Source organism: Vanellus vanellus (genome assembly GCF_965231255.1).
Source record: "Vanellus vanellus genome assembly, chromosome: 3".
In the NCBI taxonomy this organism is placed as follows: Eukaryota; Metazoa; Chordata; class Aves; order Charadriiformes; family Charadriidae; genus Vanellus; species Vanellus vanellus.
The window spans coordinates 92,159,836-92,172,594 of NC_138907.1; the positions used below are offsets into that span (position 1 = coordinate 92,159,836).

General features: G+C 40.6%; 1 protein-coding gene across 1 annotated transcript in view; it reads right to left on the reverse strand.

Moving 5' to 3' along the window:
* Nucleotides 1–840: 840 nt before the first annotated feature.
* The window catches only part of SH3BGRL2 (SH3 domain binding glutamate rich protein like 2), a gene marked incomplete at both ends in the record, with an annotated part of 43,434 nt that continues 31,515 nt past the window's right edge, over nucleotides 841–12,759 (reverse strand). The window contains 2 exons of the mRNA XM_082480742.1: nucleotides 841–855; nucleotides 1,991–2,071. Coding sequence (XP_082336868.1) covers nucleotides 841–855; nucleotides 1,991–2,071 — 96 coding nt within the window. The remainder of the gene's footprint in view (nucleotides 856–1,990; nucleotides 2,072–12,759) is intronic.

Genomic DNA, 12,759 nt, shown 5'->3' on the forward strand with positions numbered 1-12,759 from the left:
ATTTCATTTTAAGACAGTCCAACTATAGAGCTCCAACTTTGAGTGTTAAGTTTTTCCCAGCAAGAGATAACAATATTATCATTAGCTATGAGACTCTTCTTCTGAACTACCCAGTATTTTCCACCAAGTGTTTTCCTGCACATTTCACCTGCATTTGGAACAGGAACCACGTTAAAATATCTCACTTTGGCATCTCCTCCATGATAACAACTGTTTTTAAACAGTCAGTTGCAATGTGCATCATTAGACAAATCAAGTTTTCATGAACAAGGTTAGCAATAAAAATGATCTAACATAAACAGAACAATAAATACATGTAGAGCAAAACCACGGCCATTATTGGCTGAGACTGAGATCTTAAGATTGACGATTTTTACCTTCTGGATCATAGCCAGCACAAACATTCTAGTAACCGCCAGCACTTTAACTATCATGACAAGCTAATTTCAACTACAGTAGTTGGAAGAATTAAAAACGGAAAGGAATCTGACTACGTAAGTATACCCATGAACGACAGAAGCCCTATGCTTCCACTCCTTATTCTCAAACATACGTGTCTGTTAGAATATCAGTGCCAGTTGCAAAAGCAATCCAAAGACAAAAGTGAAACATCAGCAATGAGTGTTTTTAAAAAGGAAGGTGAGTAGCCTGGCCTTAATCCTGCTTCATATATGTGTTATTAACTCCACATTACTGGAGAGCACCATCTCATGGCAAGCAGACTACTACTATTGATGCATGTTTGCTCTATCACAGTGATCCATTAGGGAAGCTGTTGTGTGCTGAAGAACAGGGTCATTCATCCAGGAGATGTGCTTGTCGATACTTCAGATAGGCTTTCTAGGGTTCTGACTCCTATTTAAAAGAAAAGAGAAATAAAAAGGATTATTAATGTTATGAACACATTCTCACTCATTTCCTGTGTCTCTGACCTTCACATATAAGATGCCCCTAACACTGGTCCACACAGCAGCTGAGGATGCATCACTCTGAAGTACCACCAGACCGAAGCAGTGATCTGGCCAAGTTAATAGAGACACTCCTCCAGGCCTACAAGAGCTTTCCCAGGAACAGACCTGCATAGAAGCTGCTATTTCTGATTGCAGTAGGATATCATCTTTTTCCTAAGACTATTTCTTCAAGCTACAAAGCAAGATAGGCTCCCAAAATAACCTGCTTTTGCAGTTCCCTGCTGAGGTTCCCTCCCACTCCTGTCCCTCATGGGATCCAGAAATAAATGAATTCCTGGCAGAAGAGGAACTCCATAGATACCCAAGGCATAAAACAATACTACTACCAAACACAGATATATCTACGGTAGTCAAGGGAAGAAAAATCCTCCCCTATGTGTCTGATCTACTGCCCAAAGGTGCACCATACAGCCTCTCTGAACAAACGTCCAGGCTTCCATGCGGCAATAAATTTCCTCTATTATACTGCCCTCAACAGAAAGATGTTATCTGGCTTTGTGTTCTGACCTTTATACACGTATTTGTTAAAAATGAATTCTTATCCAAAAAGTTGATATAATTCCTCACTGCTCCAGCATGTCAGCATTTAAAACAAAAATAATAATGCCTAATGAATAAATGCTGTCCTGCTTGAGCCATTACTCTAGGCTGGCCCAGTAAGGTGATGTTTTGGTAACATAAGCCGCAGATATTCCAGTGATTAGGATCCTAGTTCTACCTCCTGTTATAATTAAGTCAGTTGCTTTCAATTTAGATTGATAATGTGAAGGAGAATGCATTCATTAAATTTCATTTATCTGCTGTCTCAAATTAACTTCCATGTATAATGCTTGGTTTCATTTAAAATGCTTTGCTTTTCATGGCAACTGTTTCAGTTACCTCATTAGCATGAAATTGATATGGACAAGGTATGGATCAGGGCAGTGGTGCATCCAAACACACAGAGTTCTTTCAGTTCAAAGAAAATTCAATCTCAATATTTCAAGAATTTCATGAAAAGTCTGTAATACTAGACTGACCTTTGATGCCAAAGTAGGTTTCAGTCCAAGAAAGGCGAAGACAGTGTTGCTCTCCTTTGATTCAAAAAAGCTATCATAATCCTGGGGGGGGAAGAAAGATCAGTCAGCATTTGTATTCATGTTTTCCTGATTGATCTTACCACACTATGTACTAAAGGGTGATATGTAATAATGTTCAGGAAAATACTGATACTTACCCATATTCTCCTATGCAAACTCAAAAGCTATTGTAAACTGCAATTGTATCACCAACTACAATGGCAAAGAAAAACACATAAATTCTCTGTAACACCTTCCGCTACTTTATTTGACAGGAAAATATAAACACGGACTTGCATTAAAAGGAAATCTATTGTGGGTGTATTTTAAAGGGTATTTAAGTGCCTAACAATGCAAATAAGTTTCTGACCAGGTTTTCAATTTGCATTTTAGCAAACAAAATACCTCTTAACATGGAAACCTCCAAGAAGAAGTCCTAAGGCAGCTGAATTCCTTATTTCTTCTGTGGTGGAACAGAGACTTCACCATCATTGCACCCTTTGAAATCAGTGATCATATCTCAGCTTTGGACAACCACATACTTAAATATAAAATGTTACCATAAAGAACATTTTTGTACAGAATGATAAAAAACAAGCTTCATTATCACGATTAAGTTCCTTTTAGGTTTCCGCTGCTTAAGATCAGGTTCTGATCTCAAGAGTGTTACTACTACTTTTACTGATTTGTTTATTGTATTGGACACCTGATAATATTCAGTTTTCAAGAGAAAAAGAGAAAAACAGAGCACAGTTTAGTGAATGGATTTGGCAATTGGCAAGAAGCTTCAGGTTCTCTTCACAGTTTGGCAAAGATTTCTTCTATGACCACTAGCAAACAATAAAGCACCCAGTTTGAACTCTTTTCTGCTACCACATAACTGCAAAATGGAAATATTAATCCTTATTTAACCACTTCTGACATGTAAAATACTCTGTAAATGTCAGGAAATTTCAGGTGTGTGCTCATCATTACATAGCAATTATCTTTAAATATCTAAGATTAGTAGTTACACTTAACTTGAATCATTCAACAGGAGAAATCCCTTTAAATACTGACTGTGCACACACATGCTTTCAATACAGAATAGTATCAGGCAGTCTCTGTTCCTCCACATGCTGTGTAACAGTCATTCCCAAAGTTAGCACTTCTTTGGCTCCTAACCTCTAATCTTATTACTTTTTGAGAGCTCATCTCTCATTCTTACAGTTTCAGGTGCTTTCCCTGAAACTGGACCTCAATTTTTCCCCAGCAGCTTTGCCCACTTGTCTCCTTCCACTCCTGCCTTCTCTTGAACCTGTATGTAACCTCACAAACCACCCCACAATCACAAGAGACCACGTAAGACAAACAGGAGCAGCTCTAACTGAAAAGCAGAAATCTTTCTCTGACCTGGCTATTCTTGGAAGGCCAAGGATATACAAAGATTAGGAACTTTCTTTTATCTTCCAACCAGAGTTGGCTAGGCTCATGCCTAGCCGATATCTACTTGTGCTTGCATTTTGGCTTCTCTGATCCTAGGCAGGAAGCAAAAATGGTCTGGGCAAGCATTCTGCTTGCCAGTATTTCTCTGAGTCTTCATAATGCAGTGTGAATCCCTGAATAGCCCTTCAGTCCACATGCCCGACCCAATTATAAGATATACCAAATTATATCCTTGCAGAAGGATGGCTGGTATTTCATGAAATCGCTTGGTAAGGAAAGCATATGCTTGTAGATGAAGACTTTACTTCTCTTCATTCTCTTTTTTTGTTTCCACCAACATAAAATAAAAGATTGTTTGGACAGAAAATACATAGTCCACATAGCAAGGATAATATACCTCCTACGAGATCCATAAGCTTCCTGCAGATGTGCAGAATTTCTCGAAAACCTTTATGGTGCACTAGACAAAGATGCTTTACTAGCATTTCCACAATGATATACTGCTATATCAATGTGAACACAACTGTCCTAGAGAAGTAATACTTTGCCGTTGCCTAATCATTCAAATACTCTCGGCCCAGAAAAGAACATTGCTGCACAGAGGCAGTTTCCCAGACTAACCCTCTGTACTAAAAGCACCAGCCCTGAAAGACACAGAGGCCGGCAGGAGTGTATGATGGTCTTCAGGTCTCAGACATATTAGCTGACATAAGTAGAAAGAGTAAACCTTCTTAAGAGGACTTTTTGTCGTCATCGTCTTAAAATGTGGCATATTGCTGTGCAATAGACTAGGGCAATAAGTCAGTATTCCAGGACTAAGCTTTATGTCTACAGATCCTTTCAGTTTTCATACACATGTGTATATCTATGTATATACAGAGGCACAGAGACCACATGCATTTCTTCAATCTGGTTTTCAGTTCCATGGTTTTCTCTATGTGCGATACATAAATTCCAGTGAAATCTACTCACTTCACTGTATAGGAAGAGCCAAGTTTATTCGCTTTCATTGCCAGGGGAATTAAACGCTTCAAGGAATAAAGCAGTTCTGGAGCAAAGGAAGGTAGAATCTGCTGCAATGATCAGCATCATAGATGGGAAAACAGACTTTGCAGACAGATGCTGCTTATCATTATGAGCACAGAGCTATCATCGTTACTGTTTAAAATGCTAACATATGAAGATACTAGACACAGTTTTAAGTTCTCTCACTGTTAATTTTAGGTATGGTCTGTTCTACCGAACTTTGAAATGAAACATACAATTAAACAGTGGAAATACACATTTTTACATCGATTTAAAAAATCATTAAAGGTGATGAACTGATGCTAATTTCTGAATTAACCTAAATTTACAATTAATAGCCAGAAGTTAAATCCAAATAAAATAGATCTCACAACTAAACCACGGCATAAGATGAAACTACTGAAAGCAACCCCAGCAATGCTGTGGATTAAAAAGGGATAAGGTAATCATTGAATATTGAGTGGAGTAATAAGCAATACTGAAGCTCTGCAGAAGGATGCTTGATTAAGCCCTTGACTTCTACAAAAGAGACTTGGAAAACTTCATGGACGCTGTTAAACCTGAGAAAGACCTAGCCTGACTCTGCTAAAGCAGATGAAAAGCCACGAGGGACACAAGCTACATAAGCAACAACGTGTAAAGACAGCTCCTGACCTAACTGAGAAATAACCTTAATTTTCTCCACTGGGGTCATCTACAAGCGAGCCACACTACCTCTGGAGATGAAGGTAGGGGAGCAGTGGGTGAGTACAACCCACAGTGAGAAGAACACAGGCACCCCCCCTTTAATATCAGGGAAAGTTTAAATTGCCTTAAGCTGCTCATTACAGCCCTGTAAACTGTAAGCAGGCAACCTGCAGGCCGGCAGCTATTGCGAGCATTTCTGCAGCAGCATGGCTCAAGATGGACATCATTTTCACTCCCTGCCAGGAGAAACCATTTCCTTCTAAGCATTCAGGCAGTTTTCATGAACCCCCAGACACCTGTTTGTCTCAACAGTTTGTCCAAGGAAGGTTCTCTGTTTGTTCGGGTGAGTAATCATCTCTCACCACCATTTTCAAGTTCTGGGGTTCTCCTGAAGTGTCTTAATCCCAGGACTTCAATTAGCTCCAAAACCATCACTACTCTAAGACCATGTTTTTTCACTCTTTGTCAATAAATTGGAAAGAAAAACAGGGTAGGGAAAGATTCACAGCCTGAAATGAGAAATAAGGCTGCTTTCCTGGCTCTGACAGTGACTTTGTGACTCAGCTAATCCACCAATATCTGTGAACATCTGTTTACCTTAACCTTTGTAAAGTAATTTAAGACTTAATCATAAAAAGCTTTCTGCAAGTGCTAGTTATTAATTTTTACTTCCAGAAGTATCCATGCCTGATTTAGTATGCTTTTTCCACATTTTTACAGATTATCAAACCCAGGTTCACTTATTGAAAAAATTGTGAAGGTTAAACAATGAGCTAAACTGAGTAAGTGTATGTTTGAAAGAGCACAAGACCCAGTGGATTGATTCATTTTAAAAGGAGCAGAATATTTAATAACCACAAGAGATTATCCACCAGAAGCAATCTCCCCAATGTTTTGAAATACCTGCATTGCAAAACATTAAAAAGCTGTTGACACTTTCATGGGGGATGGGAGGAAGAAGCATCACTCTTTTAGACAAAGTAGCAGTAAAATTTTAAATAGGAGAATTTTCCTATTAATCTCTGCAATGAAAACATACGATCCCAAAATATTCAAATGTGAAAAAATGTTATAAAAATGCATAATAGTCCTATAAAAGTTGAAAGAAATTATTTTAGTATGGTAGTAAAGACACTAAATCCATGGGTGAGGACATGAACATTCTTGTCTCACATAAAGAACATTCCACTGCCACCAGCAGTAGATGCAGAGGCTGAAGAAGGAAAATGGCTCTGATTAAAAATTGAAAATGGCACTGAGCTTCCAAGCTCAGTGGAAGCTGAGACCTTCATATACAGGCAAGAGCCCAACTCGCTTGCGAGCCAATGGGTTCCACTTGGAAAAACTCTGTGGGACACTCTGCCTCCCACCAATGAAGGACAGCACCATCCGTTGGTTTTGGCAAGGCAGCGGTTCTCTGTTTCTGCACCAGGCTTCACCACCAGTATTAAATAACTACAATCCCCTTGTCAGTGTCCCAAGCAGCTCCACCAAGCCAGCAGGCACTGCAGCTTTGCTGGGATCCACTGAGCGCTGCAGTCTTGCCCCTGTACAAGGAAGTGGCTCCAACTGATGCCCTGAAGGCATTTAGAAAGCAGCTATTAACCTAAAAACATACAAGCATGGCAAACTGCCACCCACTGTCCCACTTCAAAAGGCAACCATGTGCACAAATATAATTTTTACCATATCACTTTAAGTTATGATCCTTGGTGCTTTCCAGAGCTGCTAATTACACATTATTAATGTATAAAATTCAGCAACACCAGCTGATTAAGGCTACTGAAACTAAGGGGACACAGAGACAGTGGACATGAGTCATCAGGGACGCAGAGATGCTCAATCCCTCTGGAAAAGTTGAAAAGCCAAAAATACAGGTGATAAATCACAAAGCTGAGGGTATGAAAGGTTACCAAGAATGACATATGCCAGTTAGGAGAAAAAAAACATATCTCAGGATGGTTTGAGGGGACTGAGAATACACAGGAGTATAAATAAGGTAAGTAAAAAGCTATTTCAAGTCAGAAAAGGCTTCTTAACAGGATAACAGCCATCTGACTGCTGTAGGCCTGGCTCCTCACCCTGAAGTCAAAGGCAGCTTGATCACCCACCGAGTAGTCTGAGTAAGACGCAGCCCCTCTGTTTTACCACCGGAACAGTTACAGCCTTAAAGATGCTCCAAGAGCTACTGGGGAATGGAATAGCTGACCTAATAAGCTCTTGCTTTGTTGAAAATAAGCAAAGCTAACTGTACTGAAGTTTCCACAGCGCACCTACAGACAAGCAAAATCTTGCTGGCCTTGCACAGCATAAAGCTCTTCTTTGCTTTCCCTGCTCCTGCTGAGTGACTTTAAACCGGGATAGAGAGGCAGGCTGCGGCTGCAAAGGTCTTCAGGAGCAAAGTTACCCCAGGTGGTAATGGGAGGAAAGCTGTGAAGCTCACTGTGGTGGCAGGACAGTTGGTACTAGGTGTAGAGCTCAGTGGACTCACAGAGCACATTGCCAGAGCACACTAACGATGCTAAATGTTTACATGGCTTCACCAGAAGGCCAAAATTCATGAAAGAGAAATGTAATAAGAATTAATAAATACACTAAAGTGATATTTGTTTCAGAAAAATAGCTAGAGACAGGGAAAATACTCAAATGAAGTATTTTATATCTTTGACTTGCTTGCAGTCTTTCCTAGGCATATGCTTATGGCTACTGTTGGGACAAAACTGAACTAGATGGACCTTGAGTCTCATGCGTTTAAGTATCCTGAAAGTAAAAAGTGCTGTGGTTGCTTTGCACCTCTTTAAAACCGGATTAATCAAAGACAGGAGAAGTCTCTCAACGTCTAGATTATACAGAAAACCCAACAACCATCCACCGCTCACATGCTACAGTAAACTAAGAGCAGCTTAGTCTTTCAGATAGTGGACAAGCGTTCAAGAAATCTGGATTTAACTCCTCATTATCACACAAATACCTTACCTCCTTCTGGTATTCATATGGGGTTTATGCCAATTTACTCCAGTAGGAAAACTACTGGTCCTTGGGAATTCTCTCCCCTTTAGAAATCCCATTTCCAGGGTAGCTTCTCCTTCTCTCACCAGCAACTGCCAAGTTCACAAAGCTCAACTTGGCTACAGCAGCAGCTGTATTCCAACTGTGATATAGAGACCTTAAGTGTGCTGTATCCCTGGTGCTAGGAAACCACATCACTGTAGTGATGTGATTACAGACACTGCCATAATTAATTTGGCCTAGCATTTTGTTAAGCAGGTACACTGAGGCTTGTTTAAATAAACACTGTCACTTCTGGAAGAAACTATTTACTGCACATCAAAGTTAAAATTGGCAATACTGTAGTTCAGCATAAATAATTATTTGTGCTTCAAGAAACATAACACAAGCTTGACGGCATTGGGTCAACATAAAACATTAACACAAAGTAGACTGCATTTACAATGAGCAATTCTACAGACACTGTCTATCCATTACTGCAACTGAGATTAGGAGAACATTATATCTAATGATGTTTCAAAGAGAGTAACTGTGAATAAAATTCATCCCAATCAGTTTCTTCAAACGAGCAAGCTGGCTTTGTTGCTGTTTGCTTTTAGTTTGCAACAAGTGAAAGAGCTTGTTACACATCTCAGACAAATCCTTATTGCTTACCACACCAAGAAGCAGAAAAACAAGGAACCCGCACAAATGTACTTTGCACTGCTTTTTATACAGATTTTTTTTTAAATGCACAAATTACTGGACAGCCCTTAAAGATAAGTCTATGGGAATGCTATTCGAATTTGTTTGGCAACAGTTTTTTTAATATATGATTATGATCTCTTCATTCTTATAAAAGGGGCAAGGTAGTTGCTTTTACAAGTAATAATGGGAAACTCATAACTTAAATGCATTGAATCAGCACTCTGCTACTGACTGAGTTAATACTGTACGCCACCGAGAATGAGCTGTTAGCATCCTTCCTGAAAAGGGCAGTCCAGTTCTCCAGGACAGATGACATTGATTTACTGATCTGATTAGGATTACAATGGAAAGCTCTTACTCAGCACAGCTCTCGTTGGAGAATGAGTGTGTGTGCACGTGTGAGTCTTTTCTAATATTATATAAATACACAAAAATAACACCATCTTGTCTGCACAACACAGGACAGTCTAAACATGGCAGTTTTCAATTAGCTAACCTTCTGATAAAATCTCTGCACAGGATTTTTAAAGAGCTTATACAATTGACTCTACAAAGCAACCTGTTACTCCTTTCCTAAGGGCCAGATGTTTATTTCAGTAATCTCCAAAAACAAAGGCTTTAATAAGAGGGAGGCAGATGTCAGCTACAGCTGTATTGTTTGAACAGTACATGACAAACTCAGGCTGATGTGATGTTTGCCATTCATTCAGCAACCATGACAGGGTACACAGACATCAACTCTTTAGGAACTGATATCCCTCACCCTCTAAGACAGGGAGTCAAAGTGCAGAAGGGCTTACCCCAGCCAAGCACTCAAGACCTCAAACTGGCACAGTGCCCACCTGGGGCAGGGGAGTATTCAGAGCAGAATCAGTAACTACTAAGCGTGATAACAGGTGCCATCTCCCTGCTTTTGTGCACCTTCCAGCTCATCATATTATTTTACAAGTTGTTTGGATAAGAACTTTATCAAATCAGACCATGACAGGGGTTTGAGAGAGGAAGGGCCTGAAATGCCAGGGAGTTAACTGTGGTAGTTATCCTTTTACATGAAATCATGGCTAACAGACATAAATTACCACGCCGCACATAAGCTCTGCATACACAGGCTTTAACTTAGACACATTTTAAGGTAGATGTAACTTCACAAGGGACATGACAACCATGTGTTGGTTGTTCTTCCTTTTAGAATATTTTACTCATATCAATATTAGGTGACATCTCAGAGGTCTAAATGAAATGTGCATTTCCCCCTTCGATTTGTTTATTTTAGGAATTGGACACTGGCAGAATCATCTTTCAACCTTTCCTTTGTTTTCTGGGGTTCCTTCAGAGAACAACAGAAATGCGCATCTACTGAAGAAAGAAGAAAGCCACACTAATTGTAATGGCAATGCAATGTATTAACAGCATTTTTATTCATAAATGGATTATAACTTCACTATATCTTCAAAGTGCGTCTTAGAACATAATCATATTAGCACGATTACAAGTGAAACAGTGGTGAAAAAAAAATTATTTAATCCTGCGTCCATATCCTGTGCAATACTATGTGCCCTCAAAGTATTACTTTCACCTAGTGAGTTTTCTTACCCTTTCCTCAGTGTATTTTAATAGACAAGGCCCTCTATAAAAGACTTTAACCAAAGTAGTCATGACGCCTTCAACAATAAACCCCTTCTCCCCAAGAAAGTACATCACAATAGGAAGTTCCCATTCCATGCAAAGGAGAATTAGGATCCCAAACAAAACTGTTAGTAGCTCCTGTCACACTTACTGATTATCCATAAATTCTGCAGAACATCAATGTCACCTTTAAATGTTTTAAAATACATAAACACCCTATGTCATTATATTTAGGAAACAGAGTGCCTGAAAACAGAGTAAGTTATCTCCAGAGATGATCAAATCTTTGACAGCTATCATCTTTGTGTGGTGTGATGCTTTAAAAAAAATATCTGCTACTTCACCGTGAAACAGCTATTTGTGAAGTTTACAAAGCAGAGAGGAAAGAGTCCAAATAAAAACAGCGGTGCTCAACAAGAACGTTCTCTCTCCACTACAGGGTAAACAGCGGCACTAAGACTTATCAGTTCTAACTGCTCTGAGGAAGATAAAATTATTGGATTATTTTATTTTTACTGAGTTGTGGAGTTTCTATTTTGTAAGGTCTTACACTGGGCAGGCTGACTATTCTACACTTTGTCTCTGGTACCACACTTCCTTTTATTAAGTACAGATCACACAGAACTAAAGCTCATTGCCTCAGGACACAGAAAAGCAGCAGAGAAGTGGACAGCAAAAGCATAGGCATAGCCTGTAAGTTACAACCATACAGACCTTGTGGATGGTCTGAACAGCATCTCACCGACCAGCAGAAGACACATGGGCAGGGGTTGCTTTCCAACACCAGCTCTGCCTTCTATATTCTTTGCTTGAGAAAAGGGGCTTAATCACGAAGATAAACTGTGCTGTTTCACTGGCCCCAAGTCACTCACATTCAGCCTAGGGTCTGTGGACGCCTGTGAGCCACAAACACTCTAGTGCCAAAGGTAATTAAGAACGATTTCAAACAAAGAGCTTAAACTGATCAGATAGGAAACTCTACCTCTGATGGAAAAAATAATTAATCAAGAAAGTTTCAGCATCACCAATCATGATGCATGTTGCATCCCTGCAAAGAGGAAGGCAGGCAGAAAAGCCAAGAGGCCTGCATGGATGGAAAAGGAGCTCCTGGACATGACCAAAAGTAAAAAGGAGGCCTATAGGGAGTGGAAACAGGGGCAGGTAGCCTGGGAGGTATACAGAGGAATAGTTTGAGCAGCCAGGGATTGGGTTAAACAAGCTAAAGCCCAGATAGAACTAAATCTGGCCAGGGACATTAAGACAAACAAGAAATCCTTCTTTAAGTATGTCAGTGAGAAAAGAAAGACTAGGGAAAATGTGGGCCCTCTCCGGAAGGAAACGCAAGAACTGGTTACCCAGGACAGAGACAGAGCTGAGGTACTCAATGACTTTTTTGCCTCAGTCTTCCCTGGCAAGGACTGCAGCCACACTGCCCATGACGCAGAATGCAAAGATGAGGATTAGGAAAATGGAGAATTGCCCACTGTAGGTGAAGATCAAGTGCGAGACCACCTGAGGAATCTGAAGGTGCACAAGTCCATGGGACCTGATGAGATACATCCACGGGTCCTGAGGGAGCTAGCAGATGAGGTCGCTAAGCCACTAGCCATCATACTTGAGAAGTCGTGGCGGTCTGGTGAGGTTCCCGCCGACTGGAAAAGGAGAAACACAACCCCTATTGTCAAAAAGGGAAACAAGGAAGACCCAGGGAACTACAGGCCAGTCACTCTCACCTCTGTGCCTGGCAAGATCATGGAGCAGATCCTCCTGGAAACTCTGCTGAGGCACGTAGAAAACAAGGAGGTGATTGGTGACAGCCAGCATGGCTTCACCAAGGGCAAGTCATGCCTGACTAATTTGGTGGCCTTCTACAAAGGGGTTACAGTGGCAGTGGACAAGGGAAGACCAACTGATATCATCTACTTGGATTTGTGCAAAGCGTTTGACACTGTCCCACACAATATCCTGGTCCCTAAATTGAAGAGACATGGATTCGACAAATGGACCACTCCGTGGATAAAGAACTGGCTGGACAGTCACACTCAAAGAGTTGCGGTCAACGGCTCGATGTCCAAGTGGAGAGCAGTGATGAGTGGCATTCCTCAGGGGTCAGTACTGGGGCCTGTACTGTTCAACATCTTTGTCGGTGACACAGACAGTGGGGTCAAGTGCACCCTCAGCAAGTTTGCCGATAATACCAAGCTGTGTGGTGAGGTAGACACGCTGGAGGGGAGGGATGCCATCCAGAGGGACCTGGACAGGCTGCAGAG